At 37.4% G+C, this 27,241-nt stretch overlaps 1 protein-coding gene and 1 long non-coding RNA gene across 2 annotated transcripts in view; one reads left to right on the top strand and one right to left on the bottom strand.

The window, feature by feature from the left end:
- The window catches only part of LOC110002313 (uncharacterized), a 27,050-nt gene extending 2,496 nt beyond the window's left edge, over positions 1–24,554 (top strand). The window contains exons 4-5 of the long non-coding RNA XR_010665493.1: positions 23,749–23,830; positions 24,112–24,554. This is a non-coding gene — a long non-coding RNA (uncharacterized lncRNA). The remainder of the gene's footprint in view (positions 1–23,748; positions 23,831–24,111) is intronic.
- LOC109990168 (diacylglycerol kinase zeta-like) lies at positions 19,217–27,241 on the bottom strand. The gene is made up of 8 exons (XM_065951782.1): positions 26,250–27,241; positions 24,986–25,991; positions 23,287–23,327; positions 23,049–23,203; positions 21,817–21,916; positions 20,301–20,366; positions 19,523–20,184; positions 19,217–19,444 (listed from the first exon to the last, which is right to left on the bottom strand). The coding sequence occupies exons 2-7, from the start codon at positions 25,062–25,064 to the stop codon at positions 19,993–19,995; spliced, it is 633 nt and encodes a 210-aa protein (XP_065807854.1). The 5' UTR covers positions 25,065–25,991; positions 26,250–27,241; the 3' UTR covers positions 19,217–19,444; positions 19,523–19,992.

Below are 27,241 nucleotides of genomic sequence, written 5' to 3'. Positions count from 1 at the left end.
TCACTGTAAATTATCTGTGTTTAACTTCACTTTAAGGCTTTTGGATGAGACCGAAGCAAACTTAAATTCAAAGTTTAAATGTAGAATATAATATAGAAACATTAAGTATAAGGTCTTAAGAAACATCTTTACCATACATTAACTGTCACAAGAACAAAGACTCTAATTAAAGTTAAAGGTTTAAAATAAATTAATCAGACTGTTGTTTCTTTGAGTTTGAATCAAACACAGAAAACTGGATTAAGAGCTTTTACTTTTAAATTAAATAAATAAATTTATTCATATTACTTTATCAAGATTAACATTTAATCTCTGAGCTTTGTGAACAGTAATGTTTAGAAAATCATTTTACCTCGGATTAACTAATTTACATATTAGTCAATAAACTTAAATTGAGGTTATTGTTTTATTTCAACTCTTCAATCTGATATTAGTTTAAATTATAAGTTTTGTTTTTAAAGTTTACTTTTACCCGGTGTTTAAACAATTTAGTTTAACAGGAGAAAACAAGTTCAAAAGTGACCTTCATAATGTTGATAAATGTTATCATCATCTTACTTTGACGATGTTTCCTTTTAACAAACATTTAGCATGAGCATTAGCCCACGTGTTAGCATTAGCATACAGCCCCACGTGTTTCTATTTTGTGGCTTTTCACACAAAACTGAACTTTTAAAGACTCACTGAGTATCTAGACTTCATCTCTCCTTCCCCGGCTCCTTCTTCTTCCACCGCTTTGATCCACAGCCAGGCTGCCCGCGGTCCGCACCGCTTACCTGCTCGAAACAATGATATACACACCTGAGAACACCTGACCACACCTGGGCGTGATTACCGGAAGCTTCAACCGGAAGTGTCGCAGAAAGTTTCTATGGAAGAAATGAAAAAGTTATAAATAAGAGGACACATAAACAAGACTAAGTCAAAAATCAAATGTTTTATTGATAAAAAATATTTATTTATGTAATTTACTTGTTTTTATGTTTTTTTAAACTTTGAACTCTTGGTAACCAAGCAACATGAGAAAGTCAAACTCGGGTCACCATGGTAACTAACTGCATTCGTTGGCAGGGGACGAAGCTAACCTGTTTTCCGGTCTTTAGGACACTGACTGAATTGTTACTCACAGATAAATTCACTGCTGAATGATGTTTACCTCCAGTTTCTCTCTTCCTCTCCCTGTCGTTCTCCAAAGTGTCTAAGAAGCAGATAAATGAAGACACGGGATGAGTGAAAACTTTGTACTGAAGCTCCGAAGTTAGTTTGAGATACTAATGTGTAAAGATGGAGTTTAAAGGTGAAACTGCGCCCTCCTGTGGTCACTCTGTGAATTACTGCATTTGGAAGTTTTGTTTTTTTCACCTTTCTTGTTCTAGATACAAATTCAAACTGCTTTCTTTGTTTTATTTCTTTATGAATAAATGTGACTGTAATCATCAATGTGTGACTGTAATCATCAATGAGAGTCCTGGTTGTGTACCCTGGGCTCGGAGGTCAGCGTGTTGTACCAGAGGATGGAGGCCCAGCCGCTGGGCAGCTGACAGACGTTAGAGATGACAACAACAGGCAGGGACATTGTTGGCCTACAACAACAAAAACAGCAACAAACATCAGGAAATAATCATAAACAAACTCATAAACTCTATAGTTTGACTGTAGTTACTAATCATGTCCACTAGATGGCAGCCAAACTATGCTGTTTCATTTAACATCCAATATTTCCCCACTTCCGTTCGGGGTCGATGGGGACAGTGTACCAACGATTTGTAGTCTAAAACTAAGACCATTTTAGTTTAAATTAAATAAATACCTTCGATTGTCGACAGAATAGCTAATGCTTCGTTTTTCAAGACATATATGAGCTAACTACGCTCTCAAGAGTGGGAAAAAATAAAATGTTTTTTAAAACACAAATGTAGTTCCACATTTTGTCCATTGGGGGCAGTATAGACACAACAAGCAGTGTAAAGATGGAGAATATGGAAGATTTACACTAAAAGCTTTAAACACTTTAAATTATAATCAAAATATTTTTTATTTTCTTTCTTTTACTACCGACACACACACACACACACACGCACACACACAAACACACGCGCGCACGCGCACACGCGCACACACGCACACACACACACACACGCACACGCACACACGCACACGCACACACACACACACACACACACACACACATCTATAACAGGATTTTGTCCAGTACCAGAAGCTCACTGCAGGGGATTTATGTATGAAAGTCTGTCGTCTAATCTAAAGTGTGTCACACTGAGAGATGTCACTCTGCTATACTAGAAATAATATAGATTTTAATGTAGAGCAATATTGATTCAATTAGTTTAAGGGTTAAAAAAATTCTAAATGATTTTTCCTGATATGTTTTATATCAGGAGACTTGGCAGGTAGAATAACTGTGTTTTTAAAAGTGTAAAAGTATTTCTCTTCCCTGCACATGTTTCTGGTAAATTCATTCATTTACACATTGTAGAGATGTTATTACTTCTTCTTAAGTTTACACTTTTCATTCTACACACTGACTTGGTTTCTCTAGGATGTACAGGAGAGATTGTTCGGGCCCATCTGGCGCTCCAGGTTCGGTCCGTTTGACATCGTTAATGTGGCGACTCCAGAGCTCATAGCTCAGGTAATCCGACAGGAGGGTCGGCATCCAGTTAACATTTACTAATGTGCTTTGAATATTTTACTCACTGATATTCATAAAGGTTGAATGTTATTGTTATTGTTGAACCTTTATTTTACTGTGTAATTGTACATTATTGTATTTTTTTACATTATTGTATTTTTTTTATTTAAATGATGTAAATATGTTTGATCTGTTTTTAACTTCTATTTTTATTTTTTATAATTATATTCCCGTCCCCTGTTTTCTGGAGCTGCTGTAATGCACAAATTTCCCCCACGGGGATCAATAAAGTTTATCTTTATCTTTATACTCGAAAGATCATTGAGGGGCAACCCTCATTTACAATGACATCGAGTAATTGCAGAAATAATTTAAAACAGACATTATCCCAAAAAACAGGGGATAGATAATACAAGACTGCTAAAATCAGTCTACAAAAGGTTAAAATGTACTAAGATAATTAAGCGAGTACAAAACTGCAATAAAAAAACACACTTATGTAAAACAGTTACAAACAGAGGTTGGGAGGCTTAAAATCAGGTTTCTAAAATGCCCAAAAGGTTAGAGTTCATTCCCCTCAAGAAGATGCTGTATGTTGTTCCATGAGTCCGGTGCAGAATAAGAAAAAGCAGATTTTCCCAGTTCCGATCTGACTCGAGGAACATTGAACAGTAAACGTCTTGAGGAACGTGTCTGGTAACGCCCAGTCGAGAGATGGATAAGTTCTGTCAAAATGTGATCATTACATGACAGGGGGCATTATAAATGTTCTGACCTGTAGGTTCCTCTTAATCTCGCGGATGTTGTGTTGTAGCAGGAAGTTGTTTTCCAGGGCGAAGCGGCTATGTTGGTCGTCGAGCTGAGCCAGGAGGTCGTGGAACTGAACTGTGGCTAAGGAATCCTGCATCGCCACTGTGTCCCTGAAGAGGCACGGAGCACAAGACAAATGAGGCTCTGATCTCTATTCTTGAAAAGTAAAAACTTTTGTTCTACTTTACAAAAAACCCCTCTCACCAGTCGATGCTGTCGATCTACTTGCTCAGGTATTGCCTGATGTCCATGGGGAACGAGTCATCGTAAAGCTGCTCCACCTGCTCCAGGTACTTGCAGTCCAGCATCTGAAGCTGGTTCCACTGCGCCATCTTCTGGTGAACAAAAGCAGATTCATCCAGTGTTAAGAGCTCGGACTTAAAGATTCGTTTAGGTACATTACTTTTTTTTAAAAGGTTGAATAAAAAGTAGAACTCAGAGGAAAAATAATAATCTGTGTGAATTCTAAAATAAAGAAACTATTTAAGGTTTACGCAATGTCTGAAATTGTGATTATTGTTGGAGCTATTTAATTGGGCATACAATTAGTTTTTGTATTTAGTTTACTAATATTTGGGTGGTGTTGTTTATTTAATTATTCTACACGTTTTCTTTATTTAAAAAAAGACTTTGGGTAACGTTTTCTTTTTTGTTAGTTATTTGTTTAGTAAATTTAGTTTTGTATTAGTATTTTGTTAGGTATTTGGTGTCATACTGTGGGCACCGGAGATTATTTAAGTCAGAGGCAGGTGGAGGACCGGCATGCACCTGGGTGGGCCTATTGTTTTTTATCAGGTCAAGAGAGGCAGCGGATTTTAGATGGATGAACGGCACAGATTGTTTTTTTCAAACTTTTGGAATCAGCGTCAGAAGGAAACCGGCTTCTGGCCCAGATCGACACAACGTTCAGCCTCCTCACAAGAAACTGGTATGTGACACGACTGCTGTATTGGAAAATGGCCAAACGATTGGAGTTTGAATGTCAGTGTTTTCACGTTAAAGTGCCAAGTTTATGAAGTCTGAGGAGTTGGACGGCGCAGAACCGCCGCGTGTTATTATTACGCAACACTTTTACGCAAGACTGTCGGCTGCTTCCATTGACAATTAACCCGACTGCAGACTGTGTCTTTGTGTTGAAAACTGGATCTGATCGGCCAATAAACCAGTTATGTTGGTCGAAAGCTTTTGGCCTGCTTTTCTGTCTCATTGTGGATGTTGATTGCTGCGCAACAAGCAGATTAAAAAAAAACAAAAAAAAACGCTAATATGGATGATGTTGCTGTAAATGATGTTGAAATGTCGTCAACTAAAAGAAACATTAAAATCACTTCTAAAGGCTTGTGCTTCTACACACAAATGTGCCAGGAAAAAAGGAGTGCAAAGTGTAAACAAGCCAAGAAGTGTGGAGAAAAAATTTGCCTGTTAATGGAGTCAAGTGAAAATGTCAATTCTGTCAACTCCGAGCTTGTCACGTTCATTCAGTGTCATCAAGATGCAGCTCACATGCACGAAGCTTTAATCAAGCTGCCCTTGCCACAAGATGAACTGACAAAACAAAGTAAATACTTCGAAGAAAAAATGACAAAGTTCGGTGAATTCACAAAAGGGGTTAAAAACTGGCTGTCTGAAAAGGGTCATCCTTATGTGACAGAAAGAGACACTCCCGACGAAAAGGATTTTGCAGATGATATAAACCCTGAAGACAGTGCTACTAATGTGTCACGTGTAAAATCAAATTCTGTGAGGACTCGTTCTCATTCATCACGGACCTCATCAGCCTCTTCTGCACGCATTAAAGCCAAGGTCAACAAGGCAGCTCGAATTGAGCGTGTTGCTGCTTTAAAAACGAAACATGAAATAGAAGCTCAAGAGGAAAAGCTGAGGAGAGAAAAGGAACAACTGGAACTTGAAACGGAACTGGCTGTAACAAATGCAAAGCTTCAGGTCTTGGAAATAAATTCATCAGAGTGTGGCTCAAAATATTCAGATGGCATGAACTCTTACTTTAAAAGGAACTATTCTCACAAGGTCAGTGCATTAAATCCCAATGCTGACACCTTTGCACCAGTAATTGAAGAAAATGTTAACGTTATTGCTGGACTTGATACCATCTCTCATCCACAAGATGTTAAGCACAAACAAAGACAAGAAACACAAAAGGATGAGATGTTACAGCTTCATGCTCCAGTAAAAGTGACTGAAACTGCTAATGAACATCAAACAGGACTTGTATGTAAGCAGACTGACAACTATCAGAATGACATTGTAAACATAATGCAGAGACAAAATGATATTACTTCTCTGCTGGTCCAGCAAAATCTGAGTTCTATTCTCCCATCAAGAAACATCCCGGTATTTGATGGAGACCCTCTTCAATACAGGTCTTTCATAAGAGCTTTTGACAATGCAGTGGAGGAGAAAACAGCCAATTGGAGCGACTGCTTGCATTTTCTCGAACAGTACACCAGGGGGCAACCAAGGGACTTGGTGCACAGCTGTCAACATCTGCCTTCAGAAATTGGATACCATAGAGCCAAAGGTCTTTTAGCAGAGCATTTTGGAAATGAATACAAAATTGCAGCTGCCTATATGGATAAGATTCACAACTGGCCACCTGTTAAAAGTGAGAATACTAAAGCGCTACAATCATTCTCACTGTTTCTTCGAGGATGCTCAAATCTAACAGAGCAAATGATGCAAATGAAGGAATTGGACTTACCTTTTAACATGAGGAGCATCATCTTAAAACTGCTTTACAAATTCAGGGAAAGATGGAGAAGTGTTGCATGTGATCTTCAAGAGCGTAGTGGCCGCAGAGCAATGTTTATTGATCTTGTTGGCTTCATTGAAAAGCAAGTTAGAGTTGCCTCAGACCCACTTTTTGGCAACATTCAGGACTCACAAACCACCAACTCCAAGGTCTCCAACACTAAATATTCACAGCAAAGAAAAAGGGAAAGCAGTTTTGCTACGAATGTCACTGCAGTAAAGGAAGGAGTCATTACTCGCTATGTAGGAAACAAGACCAAGTCCTCGTCTCTTTATAACTGTCTGTTTTGCACAAAAGGTAACCACACATTGGAAAAATGCTTTCAGTTTAAAGGTAAACTACATCGTGATAAGATTCATTTCATGAAAGAAAATGGAGTTTGTTTTGGTTGCCTGAAAGTAGGCCACACAAGCAAAGACTGCAGGAGTCGTTTGGATTGCGACATGTGTCACCAAAAGCACCCAGGAGTCCTTCATATCGAGCGGCAGGATAAAGGCACATCCTCCGAACAATCACAACAGTCCGTGAGCCATTCAAGTGTTTCTACTGTCATGTCTCAGACCTGTGGCCATATTGGGGCTGGTGGTGAAGACGATTCAATCTTTTCTATTGTTGCTGTTAAAGTTAAGAGCCAGAGGAGTAATAGAACTGTGCAAACATACACCTTTTTGGATCCAGGAAGTTCAGGAACATCCTGCACGGAGAACCTGGCAAGAAAATTGAACCTGAAAGGTAAAAGGACAAGTGTTTTGTTGAGAACAATGGGACAAAGGAAGATCGTAAATGCTCATGTTCTGTCAGATCTTGCAGTGTCTGCTGTAAATGCAAATGATTTCATTCAGTTACCTGATGTTTTAACACAAAAGATCATGCCTGTTTCTTCACTGAATGTCCCATGACAAGAGGATCTTGTTCAATGGTCTTATCTAAAGGATGTAGAGCTCCATGACATTGATGCTGGAGTGGATCTTCTCATTGGTACTGATGCCCCTAAAGTATTGGAGCCTTGGGAGCTGATAAACAGTCAGGATGAAGGACCCTACGCAGTAAGAACCAGGATCGGTTGGGTCATTAATGGTCCTCTTGGAGGTGGAAGCAATCGGAGCAAGAGTGGCTGCCCTGCTGTAACTGTTAAACAGTACAACCATGATTTTAATGAGAGATTGTCAGAAGAGCAAATTGAAATGTCCAGAGAAGACATTAAGTTCATGAATGTTGTGAGCAGCACAGCTCAATGTATTGGAGGTCATTACTGTGTTGACTTACCTTTCAAACAGGAAAACCCTTTCTTACCAGACAATCGATGTGTTGCAGAACAGCGCCTCCAGTGCCTGAAAAGAAAATTTCACAAAAACAGCTCATTCAAGGAGGATGAGCAACGAAGGAGTCAGGAAAACAGGCGATTCCACACTTTTGTGGCAAACAGAACTGCCATCATCAGAGAAGCAGTAGATGTTGATCAGTGGAGATATGTGGCTTCAAAAGAGAATCCCGCAGATGAAGCATCGAGAGGATTGAAAACTGAGGATTTCCTGAAAGGCAGGAGATGGATAAATGGACCTGAGTTCCTCTCTAGGTCAAAGGAGGAGTGGCCTAAGCTTGAGGAGCTTGATGTGATTTCTGCAGGTGACCCAGAGGTCAAAAGGGACTTGGCAGTGAATGTTATTGTCAAGGATGTGGAAAATGCCCCCAACCACCTGATCTGTTACTTTTCATCCTGGATTAAGTTAAAATCATCTGTAGCTTGATTTCTAAAGGTCAAGGAAGTTCTAATGATGTTGGTACAGAAGAGAAAAGAGTGGTGTGCTTCTGCAAGCCTCAATCAAGACAATCTACAGATTCAAGAGCATCAAGTGGAAAAAAGAATTAAGAGTTTTAAAGTCACACTCAAGGGACAAAGTCTGACTCCCGAAGATCTTGCAAAAGCAGAGCAGTCAATCGTTCAGCATGTGCAAAGACAACATTACAAAGCTGAAATCACCTCACTCAAGTGTGACTTAAAAAACATCTCCAAGGAAAGTCCTCTATACAAACTGGACCCAGTGATGAATGATGGAGTTCTCAGAGCGGGAGGTCGGCTGAATAAAGCAGCACTGCCAGCTGAATCTAAACATCCAGTTATTCTGTCTAAAGACACACATGTAGCCACACTAATATTGTGCCACATTTATTGTCAGCTGGGACATGCAGGAAGAAATCACATGCTGTCCAGGTTACGGCAGAAGTACTGGATCATTAATGCAAACTCTGCTGCTAGAAAAGTGATATCAGACTGTGTTGTTTATAGACGCAACAGAGGAAGGCTTGCTGAACAGAAGATGGCTGACTTGCCTGAAGAGAGAGTGTTGCCTGACAAAGCTGCTTTTACAAATGTTGGTGTTGACTCTTTTGGCCCCATTGATGTAAAAAGAGGCCGAAGTGTTCTAAAGCGTTATGGAGTGTTATTCACCTGTATGTCCAGCCGTGCTGTGCATTTGGAGGTGGCATGTACACTAGATACAGACTCCTGTATAAATGTCGTTCTAGCTACTCTGAACCATGGCAAAATTCAGAAAGCTTTGATCCATGATGGCATAAAATGGAACTTCAACACACCAGCAGCTTCCCATCGAGGTGGTATATGGGAGCGCCTGATTCGCTCAGTTAACAGTGTTCTTACCTCAGTTTTGAAACAGCAGACTCTGGATGATGAAGGGCTTCAGACAGTTTTTTGTGAAGTCGAGGCAATATTGAATGACAGACCCATCACAAAAGTCTCAGATGATCCGGATGATCTTGAAGCCCTCACACCAAATCACATTCTCATGTTAAAGGGCAAACCAATCATGCCACCAGGTCTGTTTGACAAAGGTGATCTGTATGTCAGGAAAAGGTGGAAGCAAATACAGTACATGGCTGAACTTTTTTGGAAGAGATGGATTTCTGAGTATCTACCTATTGATGCAGGAGAGACAAAAATGGACAAGGCCCAGAAGAAGTCTTACTTCTGGAGACATTGTTCTTGTTGGTGACAACACAGCTCCAAGAGGATCATGGATGATGGGGAAAGTTTTGGAAGTCAGACCAGATGGAAAGGGCTTGGTACGCTCTGTGCGACTTCAAACAAGAACCAGCATTCTGGAGAGGCCGGTAACAAAGCTCTGTCTGCTCCTGGAAGCAGCTGTCTAGCTTCATGGACTGATTCTCTCTGTCTGTCTCTCTCTCTCTCTCTCTGCCTGTTTCTCTCTAACTTGTTTTGTTGCAGGATCATCAAGAAGACAATTTATTTAAAGTTAATGCATGACGCATAGAATCTTCCTGATTCATAGTTCAGTTGGCAGGAATAGCTCCTTTTAAGATAATGGTAATTGTGATATAATGCACAATTAGGGGCCGAAATGTTGGAGCTATTTAATTGGGCATAAAATTAGTTTTTGTATTTAGTTTACTAATATTTGGGTGGTGTTGTTTATTTAATTATTCTACACGTTTTCTTTATTTAGAAAAGATTTTGGGTAACGTTTTCTTTTTTGCTAGTTATTTGTTTAGTAAATTTAGTTTTGTATTAGTATTTTGTTAGGTATTTGGTGTAATACTGTGGGCACCGGAGATTATTTAAGTAAGAGGCAGGTAGAGGACCAGCATGCACCTGGGTGGGCCTATTGTTTTTTTATCAGGTCAAGAGAGGCAGCGGGAGCCATGATTTTCTTTGTTCTTTTGTTTGTTTTCATCAAATAAACCAGCAAAATACCGCAGCTCCTGCATGGACATTGGATTTCTTTTGCCTGCATACATTACATCCCCACGGTGTATCAGTGGTCATTTGATTATTTTTTTTGTTGTTTTGGACAAATAGCCACTACAATTATGTAGTAATGTTATTGTTGCTATTCAAGATATTTCTCAACATGATAAATATTAAAGAACTGATGTTGCATTAAGTTTTCCTTCTTTATTTTTCTTTGGAAATCCAGTCCTTATTTGTCTCTGCAACCTTGCAGCCTTCCCAAAGCAATACATTAGGTTTTAGCTTATCACTTTGTGATCTTAAAATAAAGAAATAATGCAACAATTTGATAATCATATCTGTTTCCCGTCCTTCAGGTTGAAAATGAAAGGAAAGGAGTCAGGTTGAATGAACTCTTGAGGTTAAAGACATCTTATTAGAACGAGCAACTCAACTAAGTGAAAGGCTGGATTCCTTTTTCTCTAAGTTCAACAACCCAGCTGGAACAGTCCCTCCTCCTTCTTGACTCTGTGCTGCTCAGAGAAAACTAAAGTGGAGGTTTTATCCGGGAGGATGTGGTAAAATCACATAAAAACAAATGTAAAAACAAATAAGGGGGGAAGATGCATTCACTGTCACCAGAAGATTCTTGTATTTTAGTGTATTAATGTGAAATTAATGTTGTTCTCTGCAAAAATGGAAAGAATTATGACTTAAAAAAAACATAATGCAAAAGACAGATGTTAACTGACCCTTGTATTTGAGAACCTGCAGAGAATAATATGGCTTAACTTCAACTAGTCTATAAAACTGTTTGTTCATTTGTCTTTGTGTGTACCAAAGTATGGCTGGTGCATGGTCATGTGTGTGTGCTCTGATAGGAACAGGTGTGTGTTTATGTTTTAAAATCAGCTGTAAGCCAAACTTGTGAATTAAGAAACAACTTCAGAGTCCTGTCCTTGGAAGTAATCCTTGTGCCCCTTTCTAAATGGGATGCTCCTGGGTCTTAGTTTAGACTTCAGACAAAATATTTTGCATCCCTTTCACTGAAAACAAAGCTTCTAAATTTAGCCTATGTCCTGCAGACACCAGGGTCTCCTCAAGAACAGCCACAGTGGTCGACCACCATGGATGGGAGCTTTCCATAGATTATCTGTTCTTTGTGGTTAAAGTACAGCATATTGTGACTAGAGAGGCCTGTTAAAACGCTAAAACGCTTTCTGTCAAAAGTGCTGAACAACTTGTCAGGATGGTATTTAAAACACCTTTACAGGAAGGCTTACATATTATCAAAGATGATCATTTATGTTCATAATTACACAATGTCTCACTAGATTCTATCATTTACTTTTTTTTCAATTATTATTTTTTTTATTTTTTTTGAACTTCACTTATATTTAAAAGTTGCCTTGTTCATTTCAGTCGTGTGTAAATACATACATGTAGTCTGGAAATGTATCACAGACAAAGCCAATACTTGATATCCTATATGTTTAATCATATGTGTCCTCATATCCCTCACTACATCAGTCCAACACCCCTTACATGCAGAACCGTCCCAGCAGAGTTTTGAATTTCTGATCTTAATCATTCTTGATAACTGTAGGATTACTGTCGCCCATTTATCGTTGAAAACATCCGTCGTTAGTTGAAGTCGAGCCATTTAAGGACTGACTAGATCAACAATTACTGATGTCTTTATGCTTTTTTTTCCACCCAATGTATGACCTATATTTAGTTTGTTCTTGTACATGTATGTATTTACACACGACTGAAATGAACAAGGCAACTTTGAAATAAAAGTGAAGTAAATAAAAAAGTGTTGTGTGAACATGGTGGTTTATGTTATAGATTGTCATGTTAGGTTTTAGCGCTTTGTTACAAAACGTACCCCCCTTATGTAATTGTTTTTTTTAATGCTGCAGGGGCGGCAGCATTTGAAATCATTTGTTATCTCTTCTTTATTGTTGATGCCTCACAAAAGGACCACGACTGAGAACTGTCATTCAGAGCTGCACCCACTTTATTCCACATCTGTCCACGAGCTGTGACGTACCTCTGTAACCCTCTACAAAATACTGTGAAGGATTCCGGCAATTTCAGGACTAACAGTTTGATAATTGATGTGAAGATCATTTCGAGATGGAGACTGAGCTGTCCCTGTCTGGACGTCTCCATTTGAACTTTTTCTCCAGACTGTGAATGTGACGTGATGCCTGATCTTTGCTTCCATGGTCGCATTATTAACTCCATATTGGTGAAATGTGTGGCTGCTGTTGGTGATGTGGCTGCACGTCATGCTCACACATCCCTGAACAATAGTTTTGGATCTACTGTTTGTTTTGGGATTTTAAAGGGTAACTCCATACTTCTGTTGAAATAAAGTGTGTAAATATATATATCTGTGTTGCTGTGATGTAAAAAAGTTAACCACAGTCTGAGCCTGTTGTCACAGAAAAGAGCTTAATTACACAATGTCTCACTAGATTCTAGATTTACTCCCCTTGGAGATGATTTTAAACTGGCCTAATGTACTGCAAACAGACAGGCAGATGTGATGGTGGCGTAGAGGTTAAATAAGAGGCAGATATTCCATCTTCAATCAGGCTGGCTGTAATGTAACTTCTACACTTTACAACCATAGACTGTAAATATTACAACACAGCTCACCTGGAGGTTAACAGGTCAGGTCTAATTAACCGCTGCATCATGCATTCATATCACACTGCTGCCCTCTGCTGGCACTGGGTTACAATTACATCCAACAGTCACTATAACAGAAATGTATCCTCTTAAAGATAAAGATAAACTTTATTGATCCCCCACAGGGGAAATGTTTGCATTACAGCAGCTCAAGAAAACAGGAAACAGGAATAAAATTATTAAAAATAAAAATAAAACATATGTACATCAGTTAAATAAAGGCAGAAATAATAGAATAATACCAGGTGTGTGCACTTCCACTTGTGGAAAGACTTATTATTAAAAAGCCGACTTTCGGATCGCGTGCAACGCCTATTGTGTCCCGTCGTCATGGAGACAGCAACCTGTGAGTTCAAACACTGCTCCAACTAAGACAGACATTTAATATCCTCATATAGACGTAAACAACAACAATGTGTATTTTATTGAGGATCAAATACATGTTTATTTATTGTAAAGTGTTTTGTATTTACAGGGACTGTCGCAAAAACAAAAGAATATTAAATCATGTTGCAGACAACTTTACGCTGTTAATATTTATTCTTTATTTTTCTACTTTTGATGTCTTTGTGAAATCTCAATTCAACAACAAAAAAATACACTTTGTGCTGCTCTGATGTTCAACAATAGTCTCCTTGTCTTTGCATTAATTTAGGACACCCTGATAAAACAAATTACAATAAATTAACTTAAATTATAAATTACAATAAACAATGTAGACTCAATCTAATAGTTTTGTTATAAGTCTACACTAATGTAAATAAAGAGGAAGAATAATCTAGGCTACATAAAGATTTTTACAGAATGCATTAGCTATAAAAAAATAAAGCCGTTCCCGCAAGATGCCGCTGAGTAACCATGGTAACACACAGTTCCTGTAAGATTCCGCTGAGTAACCATGGTAACACACAGTTCCTGTAAGATACCGCTGAGTAACCATGGTAACACACAGTTCCTGTAAGATTCCGCTGAGTAACCATGGTAACACACAGTTCCTGTTTCCACCTGAGAGAGGGAAGTTTGTCCCAAAGCCTGCCGCTGTATTTCGACCTACACCTTGATGAAGAGCTACCTGTTGGAGAGCCCTGGTGGAGGGGTCGGTTTGAAAAAGGGTCTTAATATCGACCCCGGACCACTCGAGCGGATGACGGCTGTCCGAGTTTGGATGAAAATGCTGCGAAAAGAAGAATTGAAGACGAAGAAGAGAAAACGTGTTTGTATGTTTGTATGCTAATGCTAATGCTAACTGAACCATAACAACATCGTGTGTCTGAGAGATTCAAACAAAAGTGAAGAGAAAGTTGTTGTTTGAACTCAACATTCAGGGTTTTCTTCTTGTTTCTTTGTACAGGTGTGTGCAGGTGTTTCCTCGCTCTGTGCTGTAGCTCCGAGGTAAAATGATTTTCTAAACATTACTGTTCACAGAGCTCAGAGATTAAATGTTCATCTTGATAAAGTAATATGAATAAACTTCATTTATTTCATTTGAAAAGTAAAATCTCTTCATCCAGCCTTCTGTGTTTAATTTACTCAAAGAAACAGCAGTCTGATTCATTTATTATTTAAGTGCAGTAACCAACAACTAACCACCAGAGGGCGCCCTCTCTATATAAAGTGATTTATAAACGATATAATGCATTTATTTTAAACCTTTAACTTTAATTAAAGTTTTTGTTTTTGTGACAGTTAATTTTGTAAGTCAATAAAGTGATTTGATATTTAAGATTACATCATTGTATGCTAAATTATTTATATTAAAGCTGAATTTTTACCTTTTAGTTAATTAAATTAGTTTTTAGTTTTTCTTAATGAAAATACCACAAAACCTTTTTATTGATTAAATTGAAATGATTAATTTGATTAAATCTTCTTATTTGATTAGGATTCAAATATTTTGATATAAGAGTACATCTTACAGCTCAATGAGAGTTCAGATTAAACACTTAAATTAAAATGAAACATTTACAAGTTAAAAAGGTTGTTTAAAAATTCTTCTTCCTTGCCTTGATTTTATTAACTTTCATATGCTCATAACTCTTCTTCACCTACCTTATGTGCTCCATTATATTAAGTTCATTGATAATATCACAGATCAATTACAACTCTGAATATATATTATATATGTAAATGTATAGAGCATTTTCTTTCCCCCCAAAGCTCGATCAGGTGAAAGTTAAACAAACTTGTAGAACTTATAATATAAATCTGTTAAGATGTTTCTCAAGACCTTATACTTAATGTTTCTATATTATATTCTACATTTAAACTTTGAATTTAAGTTTGCTTCAGTCTCATCCAAAAGCCTTAAAGTGAAGTTAAACACAGATAATTTACAGTGAATGATGAAACTCAGGTTTATTCCAATCATCACAATGTTGTATAATCAAACATTTTGAGTTTCATTAACTTGATGAACTAAAATGTGTTTTTCTTCTCCAACAGGAACTCTGTCGACGTCTTCCAGGAGGATCCCCCGTCGGTGGCCGTCTTCCTGCTCAGGTAGGAGACTCAAAGCTTTCTTAATGTTGTTTTATTATGTTCCAGGTTTTAGGTGGTATAGAAGTTTAGACTCAGGTATTTTCAGGTGTTTAATGTAAAACTACATTATTATTTTTTAATCTATTAGGTATCGTTAGTCGACAGCTACATAGCATTATGTTATGTTATGTTATGTTAAAGCTGATTTAAGGAGTTATGACCTCCTTTAGACATGGACATCCAGTGCTGGTATTACTTCCTGATCTAACGTTATCCTGAAGGTAGCATCAGTGTCCTGAATGTTAAAGTTAACTATTTTCCCTGAAAATGATTTGAATCACTTCTCCTTTGACGGGTTAAGAGAGTTTAACTTTTAACAGGACACTGATGCTACCTCGATCAGGAAGTAATACCAGCGCTGTGTGTCCATGTCTAAAGGAGGTCATAACTCCTTAAATCTGCTCAACATACAAAACTCATAACTCCACCTAAAACCTGGAACATAATAAAACAACATTAAGAAAGCTTTGAGCTCCTACCCAATGGGGGCTGGAGGATAGTGGGGGGGAAGGGGACTGGCTGGATGTAACCCCCTCACCTGTCACACCGTATTGTATTGTGCTGACATAACGTGTACAAAACACAGAGGTCATCATGTCTGTTCAATATTTTATTGTAATAAAACTACTGCTGTGTCCATTTTGGCACATTTCTTTAGAGTGCTACTCACACGTTTAGCTGTGTTGCACATTCCATGAATGCACGATGCTTACAAGTTATACCTCGTTGTAGGTTTATTCTGCTGTTTATTCTTGTCTGGACAAAATATATAGAAATATAAATCATTTATTTAACATAGATTAAAAAATAAATCTTAAGACTTGAACAAAACAACACACAGATCCAGCATGAAACATCTGTCTGCATCTGTCTCTGTGGCTCAGGAGATAGATGGAGGACTTGGAGTCTGGAGGTCGTGGGTTCAAATCTGATCAGGACTGAATTTTAAAGGTGTCGGTCCTGAATGAAAGACTCAAGAGGAGAAACACAGTGAAGCACCTGCAAATATGGATCCACAGGACACACACCATTATCTTAAAGGTATTGGTCCAAAGGAAAGACTCAAGAGATCTGAGAAACATAGTCAAGCATCTGTCTCTGTGGCTCAAGAGATAGAAGGAGGACTTGGAGTCTGGAGGTTGTGGGTTCAAGTCTTATTGGGACTCAGTGACTTTTAAAGTCTAACATCTGAAATGATGAAGATAAATACGCCCGGAACACATCTCATAGTGTGAAGGTATTGGTAGCGTAGTGGATAAGATTGCGGTTTCCAAACTCTGTAGGTGGTGAGCCTAGGTTCAAATCCCACTGTGTCTGGTGATGGAGGATTGGAATCTTATCAGGCAAATTTTAAAGTGAAAATCTGAAATGACGATGATAAATACGCCCGGAACACTTCTCCAAGTGGGAAAGGACCAGTGGCCAAGTGGAGTTGTCCTGGCATCTGCAATACATACGTGCTGGTTCAAGTCCAGCTTCTATGGTATTGGTACCTGGAACTGCTAGTTCCCCCTGGTGTTTCATGAGTAACACAAGTACAGGGTTATGAAAAACAAAATCAAGAGTGAAGTTTTGTGAACATGTCAGACCCTTTTTTTAAAAGTGTTGGATGACTTAATGAACTAAATATAGTGTACTAACCTAAATTCATCAATGGTTCATTGTTCCCACCATGACATAAGATTTTATTTATTATATATACACAGATGGTCAATCATATATCAGGATAATATGGTTCAAAGTTAAAAGGAGCTCAAGTAAAATATGGAGCATCAGTGAAGTCACTAGAGACACTGTTTACATGATATGTGAACACCAAGAACACCTCTCCTCTCTCTGGATCATTCAGGGAACAGGAAGTTATAAAGGAAACAGGAAGTTCAGGGTTCTTTCTCTAATCTGCACACAGCAAGCAGCAACAGAAATGTAAGTTCCTGTACTGAAGTTAAGGTTTAGCATTAGCATGTAGCTTAGCATTAGCAACAACTTGTATTAGTTTATTGTTTGAATTTATACAGAACTTTGGTAATGACTAAACTTCTTGTGTCTTGTAGTTTTCACTCCTTCAATCTGGTGAAGAAATGAAAAGAGGAGATCATCTCTTTGCTCCCTTCAGGTGCAGCTCCTGCAATTCAAACACAAAGTTTACATTTAGTTTAGACCAACAAAGTTTACATTTAGTTTAGACTAACAAAGACAAAGTTTACATTTAGTTTAGACCAACAAAGTTTACATTTAGTTTAGACCAACAAACACAAAGTTTACATTTAGTTTAGACCAACAAAGTTTACATTTAGTTTAGACCAACAAAGACAAAGTTGACATTTAGTTTAGACCAACAAAGACAAAGTTGACATTTAGTTTAGACCAACAAAGACAAAGTTGACATTTAGTTTAGACCAACAAAGACAAAGTTGACATTTAGTTTAGACCAACAAAGACAAAGTTGACATTTAGTTTAGACTAACAAAGACAAAGTTTACATTTAGTTTAGACCAACAAAGACAAAGTTGACATTTAGTTTAGACCAACAAAGACAAAGTTGACATTTAGTTTAGACTAACAAAGACAAAGTTTACATTTAGTTTAGACTAACAAAGTTTACATTTAGTTTAGACCAACAAAGTCTACATTTAGTTTAGACCAACAAAGTCTACATTTAGTTTAGACTAACAAAGACAAAGTTTACATTTAGTTTAGACTAACAAAGTCTACATTTAGTTTAGACTAACAAAGACAAAGTTTACATTTAGTTTAGACTAACAAAGTTTACATTTAGTTTAGACTAACAAACACAAAGTTTACATTTAGTTTAGACCAACAAAGACAAAGTTTACATTTAGTTTAGACCAACAACGTTTACATTTAGTTTAGACCAACAAAGTTTACATTTAGTTTAGACCAACAAACACAAAGTTTACATTTAGTTTAGACCAACAAACACAAAGTTTACATTTAGTTTAGACCAACAAACACAAAGTTTACATTTAGTTTAGACCAACAAACACAAAGTTTACATTTAGTTTAGACTAACAAAGACAAAGTTTACATTTAGTTTAGACTAACAAAGACAAAGAGGTTCCTCATGGAGGAGCACAGCATGACTCAGGTGAGTAGAAATGAAAAGGTCTGGTTCATCTATCTGTAGAGAGAAGGTTAAAAATGTTTGACTTGAAATAAAAACTGTTTTTTTAAGTTGTTCAAGCTGTTTCAATCGTCTTCTTTCGCATGTCATGACTCATGGTGTGTGTGTGTGTCGCTCTGACTCACCAAACTCATAATACTGAAGGCTGCAGAGAAGACAGATACAGCGGCAAAATGCTAATGCTAAGCTACATGCTAATGCTAAGCCACGTGGTATAATACATCAGATGCAATACGTCACAAATTACAACGAGGCTAATGCTAAGCTACATGCTAATGCTAAGCTACGTGGTATAATACATCAGATGCAATACGTCACAAATTATAACGAGGCTAATGTTAAGCTACATGCTAATGTTAAGCTACATGCTAATGCTAAGCCACGTGGTATAATACATCAGATGCAATACGTCACAAATTATAACAAGGCTAATGTTAAACTACATGCTAATGTTAAACTTTAACTTCAGTACAGGAACTCACATTTCTGCTGCTGCCTGCTGTGTGCAGATTAAAGAAAGAATCCTCAACTTCCTGTTTCCTTTATAACTTCCTGTTGATAAATCCAGAGCACTTCCTGTTAATAACCAGAGCACTTCCTGTTGATAAATCCAGAGCTACAGATTCACAGATATAAGAAGACCGAGGAGTTCAGATGAAAGAAACAAAGCTACATGGACAGACAGGTGATCATTCAAATGATTTCGTCTGCTTGCGTTGGATGTTTCTCGATCTTCTCCTGAGTCCATTTGAACTTTTGTGATCTGTTGCTTTGGTAACCTCAGCATCGTTAACAAAAACAGGCCAATCAGAGTCCACATTTTGAAGGTCTCGGTCTGGGACTAGAAGGAAAAAACATCAAATAACTTCAGTCCCCGGTTACGACCACAACCTTCCTGGTGTTACGCTCCAAGTGAGTAAAACGTCCCCTGCACACACACATATTTGTGACTCTGTGTGGTCTTAGTGTGCTCTTGACTACAACACTACCCTCAGCTGAGTTCAGACAAGGAGGACCAAAAGCTGTTGGGTTTTTAAATGACATGACACTTTAAATGGGGGGATGAAATACTCCCACCGTGTCCTGGAGGCCCTTCAGATCCTCTGATCGTTCAGCAGTCTGGACAGAAAATGTGGATGAATTGAGGACACACAGACTTATGAATAATGGAGATGTGATGTGTTAGCTGGTACATACATGAGCTTCTGTAGTGTTGCATCTTTCTCCAGCTGTCTGTCATGAGTCTGCTCCAGTAACAGGCCCTAGTTCAAACAAAAAGGAGGAAAATAAAATGTATAATGTGGCCAGAGTTAATGTTGATGTCTGCTTGATAAAATCTGGCACTTCTAATTGAAGTAGTTTATGATTGTAAATGAATGAGCTCGTCCATCATCCTCTGCTGGTCTTGGATCTGGTCTCTGAGGCGGCTGAGCTGCTTGTGGTGCCTCCAGAGTTTTGTGGATTTGTGTCCTCACCTCCTCGTCTCCATCATGTCTCCTTGTCATTGGCCTGAATGTTTGTGTGGGCGTCGGCCTGCGTGCTCTCCAGCTGTTTGCTGCGGTTCACCAGAGACTTGACCTCAGACTTGATCTTGTTGATGTAGAGCCGAGCTACGGTGAACTCCTCCTCCACCACTGAGCCGCTCCCCCTGTATGTTTCTGCAGAACTCAAGATGAACACTTTAAACATATCTGTACCGTCTTGTGCTCGTCTGCCAGCTGCAGGTCGGTCTGATCTCTCTCCTCCACCTCTTGGCTCTTCTGGTCGTAGTTGACGGCGAGCTCCTCCAGCGCCTGCAGCACCTCCTTCACCTCCTCCTTGGCCAGCTGGTTCTCCGTTTGCAGCCGGCACAGCTCCTCCTGGGAGGGACGTGGGGTCAGAGGGAGTTCATGCAAAAATGATCATCCTTATGAAATCCATGTTTAAATGAAAATACTTGATATTTCTTTTGTATTTCATAGGCTGAGAGACAAACCTCTTCTTGGTCCATCTTCTGCTCCTTGAGTTTGTCAGCCAGACTCTGTTGGTTGATCTCATCATCCTGTGAATTATTACAAGAAAAGGACATCAAGTAATAAGAATTGAGAAAATGAAAGTATTTGTATTTAGAATCTTTAAGCAGGTTGTCTTCAAACTGTGCTTCTAATGTTGTGTCTTGTCTTTGACTTTAGTCTATTCTTGTCATCCAGCTGTTTGTACAGGTTGCTCCTCCTCGTATTTGCTCCGCTCGTGGCAACAATATTATTTGACTTTTCTTTCACAAAGGTAAGAAGTATTTTCAGATGAAAAAAAAACAGTTAATTTAAAATGAGTAATGTATCAGAATGGCCCATTTACTTTTCACATATTGTTCAATCCTAGCTGTAAATGAGCCATAGATGCTCCTAAACTAAAAGTCTGTGATAGTCCTTTTTAACTTGTAAATGTTTCCTTTTAATTTATGTTTAATCTAAACTAGCTCAATGAGCTGTAAGAAAAAATAAATAAAAATAAAAATAAAAATAAATTCAAACAAATTGATCATTTCAATTAAATCAATAAAAAGGTTTGTGGTATTTTCATTAAGAAAATCAAAGGAAAATAAACTAATTAAATTAAAAGTTTGAAAAGTAAAGGTAAAAGGTAAAAATGCAGCTTTAATATAAATAATTTAGCAAACAATGATGTAAGACTCTAATTAAAGTTAAAGGTTTAAAATAAATACATTATATCGTTTATAAATCACTTTATATGGAGAGGGCGCCCTCTGGTGGTTAGTTGTTGGTTACTGCACTTAAATAAGAAATGAATCAGACTGCTGTTTCTTTGAGTAAATCAAATACAGAAGGCTGGATGAAGAGATTGTTGTCTTAGTTTACCTGTTAGCTTTTTTGGTTGACTTGTTAGCTGTTGTTTTATTTACCTTTAAGCTGTTGTTTAGTTTTATTTACCTTTTAGATGTTGTTTAGTTTTATTTACCTTTTAGCTGTTGTTTTATTTACCTTTTAGCTGTTGTTTAGTTTTATTTACCTTTTAGCTGTTGTTTTATTTACCTTTTAGCTGTTGTTTTATTTACCTTTTACCTGTTGTTTTATTTACCTTTTAGCTATTGTTTTATTTACCTTTTAGCTGTTGTTTTATTTACCTTTTACCTGTTGTTTTATTTACCTTTTAGCTATTGTTTTATTTACCTTTTAGATGTTGTTTTATTTACCTTTTAGATGTTGTTTTATTTACCTTTTAGCTGTTGTTTAGTTTTATTTACCTTTGAGCTGTTGTTTTATTTACCTTTTAGCTGTTGTTTTATTTACCTTTTAGCTGTTGTTTTATTTACCTTTTAGATGTTGTTGTATTTACCTTTTAGATGTTGTTTAGTTTTATTTACCTTTTAGATGTTGTTGTATTTACCTTTTAGCTGTTGTTTAGTTTTATTTACCTTTTAGCTGTTGTTTAGTTTTATTTACCTTTGAGCTGTTGTTTTAATTACCTTTTACCTTACAGCTGAACTGTACCTGTAGGTCTGTCTTGATGAGCGAGGCTCCTGCTTGGACCAGATAATGACAGATAGTTCTTTGAGACAGGGACGCAGCTCGGTGAAGGACCGTCTCCCCCCTGGTCAACAGAAGAGAGAGAGAGAGAGAGAGAGAGAGAGAGAGAGAGCGCGTCAGATTACAGCATCTGACAACATCACCCGAGGAACAGACATCAACAGTGGCCCCCCTGCTGCTTCTTTTGGTGTCTTGTGTTTATGATGGCACATATATCATCACATAAAGACTGAACAGAGATCAGAGCACAGATACAGACACAGGCAGTTTGAAAGCATCATCATCTACACTCTGTTAACATTTAAATAAAGTGTTTAGCATTTTAAAAACCTCATGGTTTCAGTTCAATGTTAGATGTTTTCAAGCACAAATATAATCTGTACTTACTGCAGTTTTTCTGTAACCACTAAAAACTACTTAAAAGGCAGGGTTGGTGATTTTCTCCAGATCCACTTTTTAAGATTGTGGTTGAAATTGTCTTTTGGTCCTGACAATGCCAGCAATGAGCTGAGGTCTGCTTCTGGGGTGGGTGCAGACAGAGCACTGAGGGAATGCTACTTTTAGAAAATGACCGACCCTGCCTTTAACCCAGACAAGACTCTCTCTTACCTGCTTTTTGTGTCTTGAGATAACATTTGGATTGAGTTGGCGCTCTACAAAATAAAGATTGATTGAACTGACTTTTTGTTTTACAAGCCTGTCATTGAAAGTTTCCCATTTATTCAAACACTAAAATACAGAAAGAAAAAAAAACGACATATTCCTATTTTGAAAAGAACCCACATACATTCATTAATGGTAAAAAAACAACAACTACTAAGGATTCTTTAAATGAGCTACACATGGTGCAATGGCACCCCCTGTTGGCCTGTCAGAGACTGCTACAGGAAGTGACTCATCAAGCCCTGCCTATAAAGGAAGCAGGAAGTTAAGGGTTCCTTCTTTCATCTTCAAGGCTGCACACAGCAGGCAGCAACAGAAATGTAAGTTTCTTCACTGGACTGAAGTTAACAACTAAGCTTTCTTTTGTCGTGTATTAGTTTATTGTTTATTGTAGAACTTTGGTTATGACTAAACTAAATGTTCTTGTGTCTTGTAGTTTTCACTCCTTATTCAATCTGGTGAATAAATGAAAAGAGGAGTTTGTCTGACTGTCAACCTACGAGCACCAAACACGTGGAGGACTGTACACACACCTGTGGAGGATGTAGAGGACCATCTCTTTGCTTCCTGCACTGGCAGCGTGGTGACGTAACCTGCAGCCGGACGAGTCGAGTGACGTGAGGTCGGCTCCCTCCAGGTGCGGCTCCCTCCCTCCAGGTGCAGCTCCCTCCAGGTGCGGCTCCTGCAGCTGATGATTCAATTCAAAGACACATGTGAGTATGTAGAAATGAGGTGCAAAGGTCTGTAGTGAGAGATGAAACTGTCACTCACCTTCTTTAAGTCCTTGTTCTTCACACACTCAACCAGCAGCTCTAGAGAGAGAGAGGATGTTAAAAACCACAGATAATTAAAGTTATTATCAGTGTTCTGTATGATGAGCTTCAAGGTCTTGGTCCTCAAAAGGATTTGATTGACTTCTCCTTTTGGGTGACAGATTTATCGGCTAACAATAAACATGTAAACTACTATAACTAAATAAAACACAGCTGGCAGATAATCAATGACATTAAGGACTAATGCACTACAGCTGAACCTGATCACAGATGTAACACCTCTCTCTCTCTCTCTCTCTCTCTCCCAAAAGAACAGGCCCAATGTGACATGATGAACAAACTTAATGTTAACTTTCATGAATCAGTCCATTTTTATTCACTTGTCTCCAGACACTTTACAATAACTAACATTTGGTAAGTTTAAACTAATTGTGATGTGTTTTTTTGTTGTAACTTTTAGGGGCAGCCTGACCAAAACAAGACAAAGAGCTGTTAACATGTATGCTACACCACGCTGCCTCACCTGCTTCCTTCAACATTTGGTGAGTATTTTTCTTGGCTCTTGTGTTTATTTTAACCGTTTCAGTCACATATAGTCATATTCTTGATTTTATTCGTAGGGCAAAATGTACATGATGCTACAAATGTTTAAATTTTAATCTTAACACTCTCTTTATAGATGTAGATTCTTTTGACTTAATTAAATGATTGAAAATTAGTAATGTATCAGAATGGCTCATTTTACAATCCTAGCTGCAAATTACCCATAGATGCAACCTGACATGAACTTTAAACCCTGATGTCTTTGTTTCTTATATTCCAGGTGTTTCCTCGCTCTGAACTCTGAAGAGTAGGATCTGTGCTGCAGCTGGAAGGATTTTCTTTAGATTAAAGTTTACTTGTTAGCTGTTTTAGTTTTCTCAGTCATAGTTTGTTGTTCTTATCTTTCAGCTATAGATTTAGTTTTAAGTCTGTTTTCTTTAATTTTCATTTGCAGTTTTCTCTTAACACACTTTGATAATACAATTTAATAATTTTAAAGTCTTAATTTGTTTCATGTTTGTGTTGTCAGCATCTTCAATTCCTAATAGATGTTTTGTTGTAGTTGTTTCCTTCTTTGTCACAAAGCTGTGACATGTCTTCATTTGAAGTTTGGATTTTTTTTATAATATTGATAAATTTCCATTAGGAAACATGCTTACTGGGTAGATAACCAGACAAGTTTCCTCAGAACGATAAAAGCTGTAAGCTACTATAAATAAAACACCTAGCAGATAATCTGCACATAATTACAGAAGTCACTGATGCAGAATGGACAGCAGTAGTTTTATTACAATAAAATATTGACCAGCCATGACCTCTGTTTTTTGTACACGTTACATCAGCACAATAAGGCGTCCCCATTGGGTAGGAGCTCAAAGCTTTCTTAATGTTGTTTTGTGTTCCAGGTTTAGGTCTTATAAACCAGGTTAATAAATGTTTAGACTCAGTTATTTTAATCATTACATCCTTGTTATAGTGGAGGAACATCAGGTGATTAATGAAATAAAGATTATGAAAATGTAGTATTTCATTAAACACCTGATGATCCTCCACTCCAAAAAGGATGAAGATTAAAATAACTGAGTCTAAACATCTATACCACCTAAAACCTGGAACATAATAAAACAACATTAAGAAAGCTTTGAGTCTCCTACCTGAGCAGGAAGACGGCCACCGACGGGGGATCCTCCTGGAAGACGTCGACAGAGTTCCTGTTGGAGAAGAAAAACACATTTTAGTTCATCAAGTTAATAAAACTCAAAATGTTTGTGATTATAAAACATTGTGATGACTGGAATAAACCTGAGTTTCATCATTCACTGTAAATTATCTGTATTTAACTTCACTTTAAGGCTTTTGGATGAGACCGAAGCAAACTTAAATTTAAAGTTTAAATGTAGAATATAATATAGAAACATCTTTACCATACATTAACTGTCACAAGAACAAAGACTCAAATTAAAGTTAAAGGTTTAAAATAAATTAATCAGACTTTTGTTTCTTTGAGTTTGAATTAAACACAGAAAACTGGATTAAGAGCTTTTACTTTTAAATTAAATAAAGAAGTTTATTCATATTACTTTATCAAGATGAACATTTAATCTCTGAGCTCTGTGAACAGTAATGTTTAGAAAATCATTTTACCTCGGATTAACTAATTTACATATTAGTCAATAAACTTAAATTGAGGTTATTGTTTTATTTCAACTCTTCAATCTGATATTAGTTTAAATTATAAGTTTTGTTTTTAAAGTTTACTTTTACCCGGTGTTTAAACAATTAGTTTAACAGGAGAAAACAAGTTCAAAAGTTACCTTCATAATGTTGATAAATGTTATCATCATCTTACTTTGACGATGTTTCCTCTTAACAAACATTTAGCATGAGCATTAGCCCACGTGTTAGCATTAGCATACAGCCCCACGTGTTTCTATTTTGTGGCTTTTCACACAAAACTGAACTTTTAAAGACTCACTGAGTATCTAGACTTCATCTCTCCTTCCCCGGCTCCTTCTTCTTCCACCGCTTTGATCCACAGCCAGGCTGCCCGCGGTCCGCACCGCTTACCTGCTCGAAACAATGACATACACACCTGAGAACACCTGAACACACCTGGGCGTGATTACCGGAAGCTCCAACAGGAAGTGTCGCAGAAAGTTTCTATGGAAGAAACGAAAAAGTTATAAATAAGAGGACACAAAAACAAGACTAAGTCAAAAATCAAATGTTTTATTGATAAAAAATATTTATTAATGTAATTTACTTGTTTTTATGTTTTATTAAACTTTGAACTCTTGGTAACCAAGCAACATGAGAAAGTCAAACTCGGGTCACCATGGTAACTAACTGCATTCGTTAGCAGGGGACGAAGCTAACCTGTTTTCCGGTCTTTAGGACACTGACTGAATTGTTACTCACAGATAAATTCACTGCTGAATGATGTTTACCTCCAGTTTCTCTCTTCCTCTCCCTGTCGTTCTCCAAAGTGTCTAAGAAGCAGATAAATGAAGACACGGGATGAGTGAAAACTTTGTACTGAAGCTCCGAAGTTAGTTTGAGATACTAATGTGTAAAGATGGAGTTTAAAGGTGAAACTGCGCCCTCCTGTGGTCACTCTGTGAATTACTGCATTTGGAAGTTTTGTTTTTTCACCTTTCTTGTTCTAGATACAAATTCAAACTGCTTTCTTTGTTTTATTTCTTTATAAATAAATGTGACTTGACTTAATCACAGATAACATATTTTTTTAATTATAAAAAGCAACTGTTTACTGCTTATGTTAATTAAAATCCATTGTCTGTTAATCACACATGCATGTTAGTCTCTCAAAGAATCTAAAGTGTAACTTCATTGATTGCATATTCTTGTGTACGTTGGAGCGTTTCACTACTGAGGAAGAAAGCAGATTGTGTTCCCATGACATATTAGGCAATATATTTTTCTTATTTTCTTATCAGTGGTAGATAATTAAAGACTACAATAAACAAGTTTCCTCAAAATCAAAGAAAACAGACAATGAAAGCTGTAAACTACTATAACTAAATAAAACACAGCTGGCAGATAAGGGTTTTTGTTTTGAATCCACGTCTTTTTAAGCCTTTTCTGCCTCGTAATTATCGGGCAAAAATATAACTTCTTTGACTTCCAAGTAGAGTGAATGTAATCACTCAAATGTGTCTAGAAGGTGACTGGTTACTGCACTGACCTGTATCTAACTTAAAAGTAGTGAGGGTTTTTACCACACCTCTAAGAGCAGATAAAATGATCATCAGAGTTCAACCACTGACGAAACAAAGACACTGAAAGAGAGAACAGAAAGAAGACTTGGATGAAATGAAGAAACTTCTCAGTTGACAGTTTTGGTCTCACTCCAAGTCTGCACTCAGAAAGAAGAAAAGAATTGATTTGCT

Source organism: Labrus bergylta, chromosome 24 (assembly GCF_963930695.1).
Source record: "Labrus bergylta chromosome 24, fLabBer1.1, whole genome shotgun sequence".
NCBI classification, from domain to species: Eukaryota; Metazoa; Chordata; class Actinopteri; order Labriformes; family Labridae; genus Labrus; species Labrus bergylta.
The sequence above is the reverse complement of the archived record's forward strand: the minus strand, read 5'-3'. Positions and strand labels throughout refer to the sequence as shown.

Coding starts and splice junctions, on each gene's coding strand:
- LOC109990168 (XM_065951782.1), bottom strand. CDS start 25,064: ATGTGTTTTTCTTCTCCAACAGGAACTCTGTCGACGTCTTCCAGGAGG. Junction 23,328..24,985: donor GTGGCCGTCTTCCTGCTCAG/GTAGGAGACTCA, acceptor CTCTCTCTCTAG/AGCTGCTGGTTGAGTGTGTG. Junction 23,204..23,286: donor AGAACAAGGACTTAAAGAAG/GTGAGTGACAGT, acceptor TTGAATCATCAG/CTGCAGGAGCCGCACCTGGA.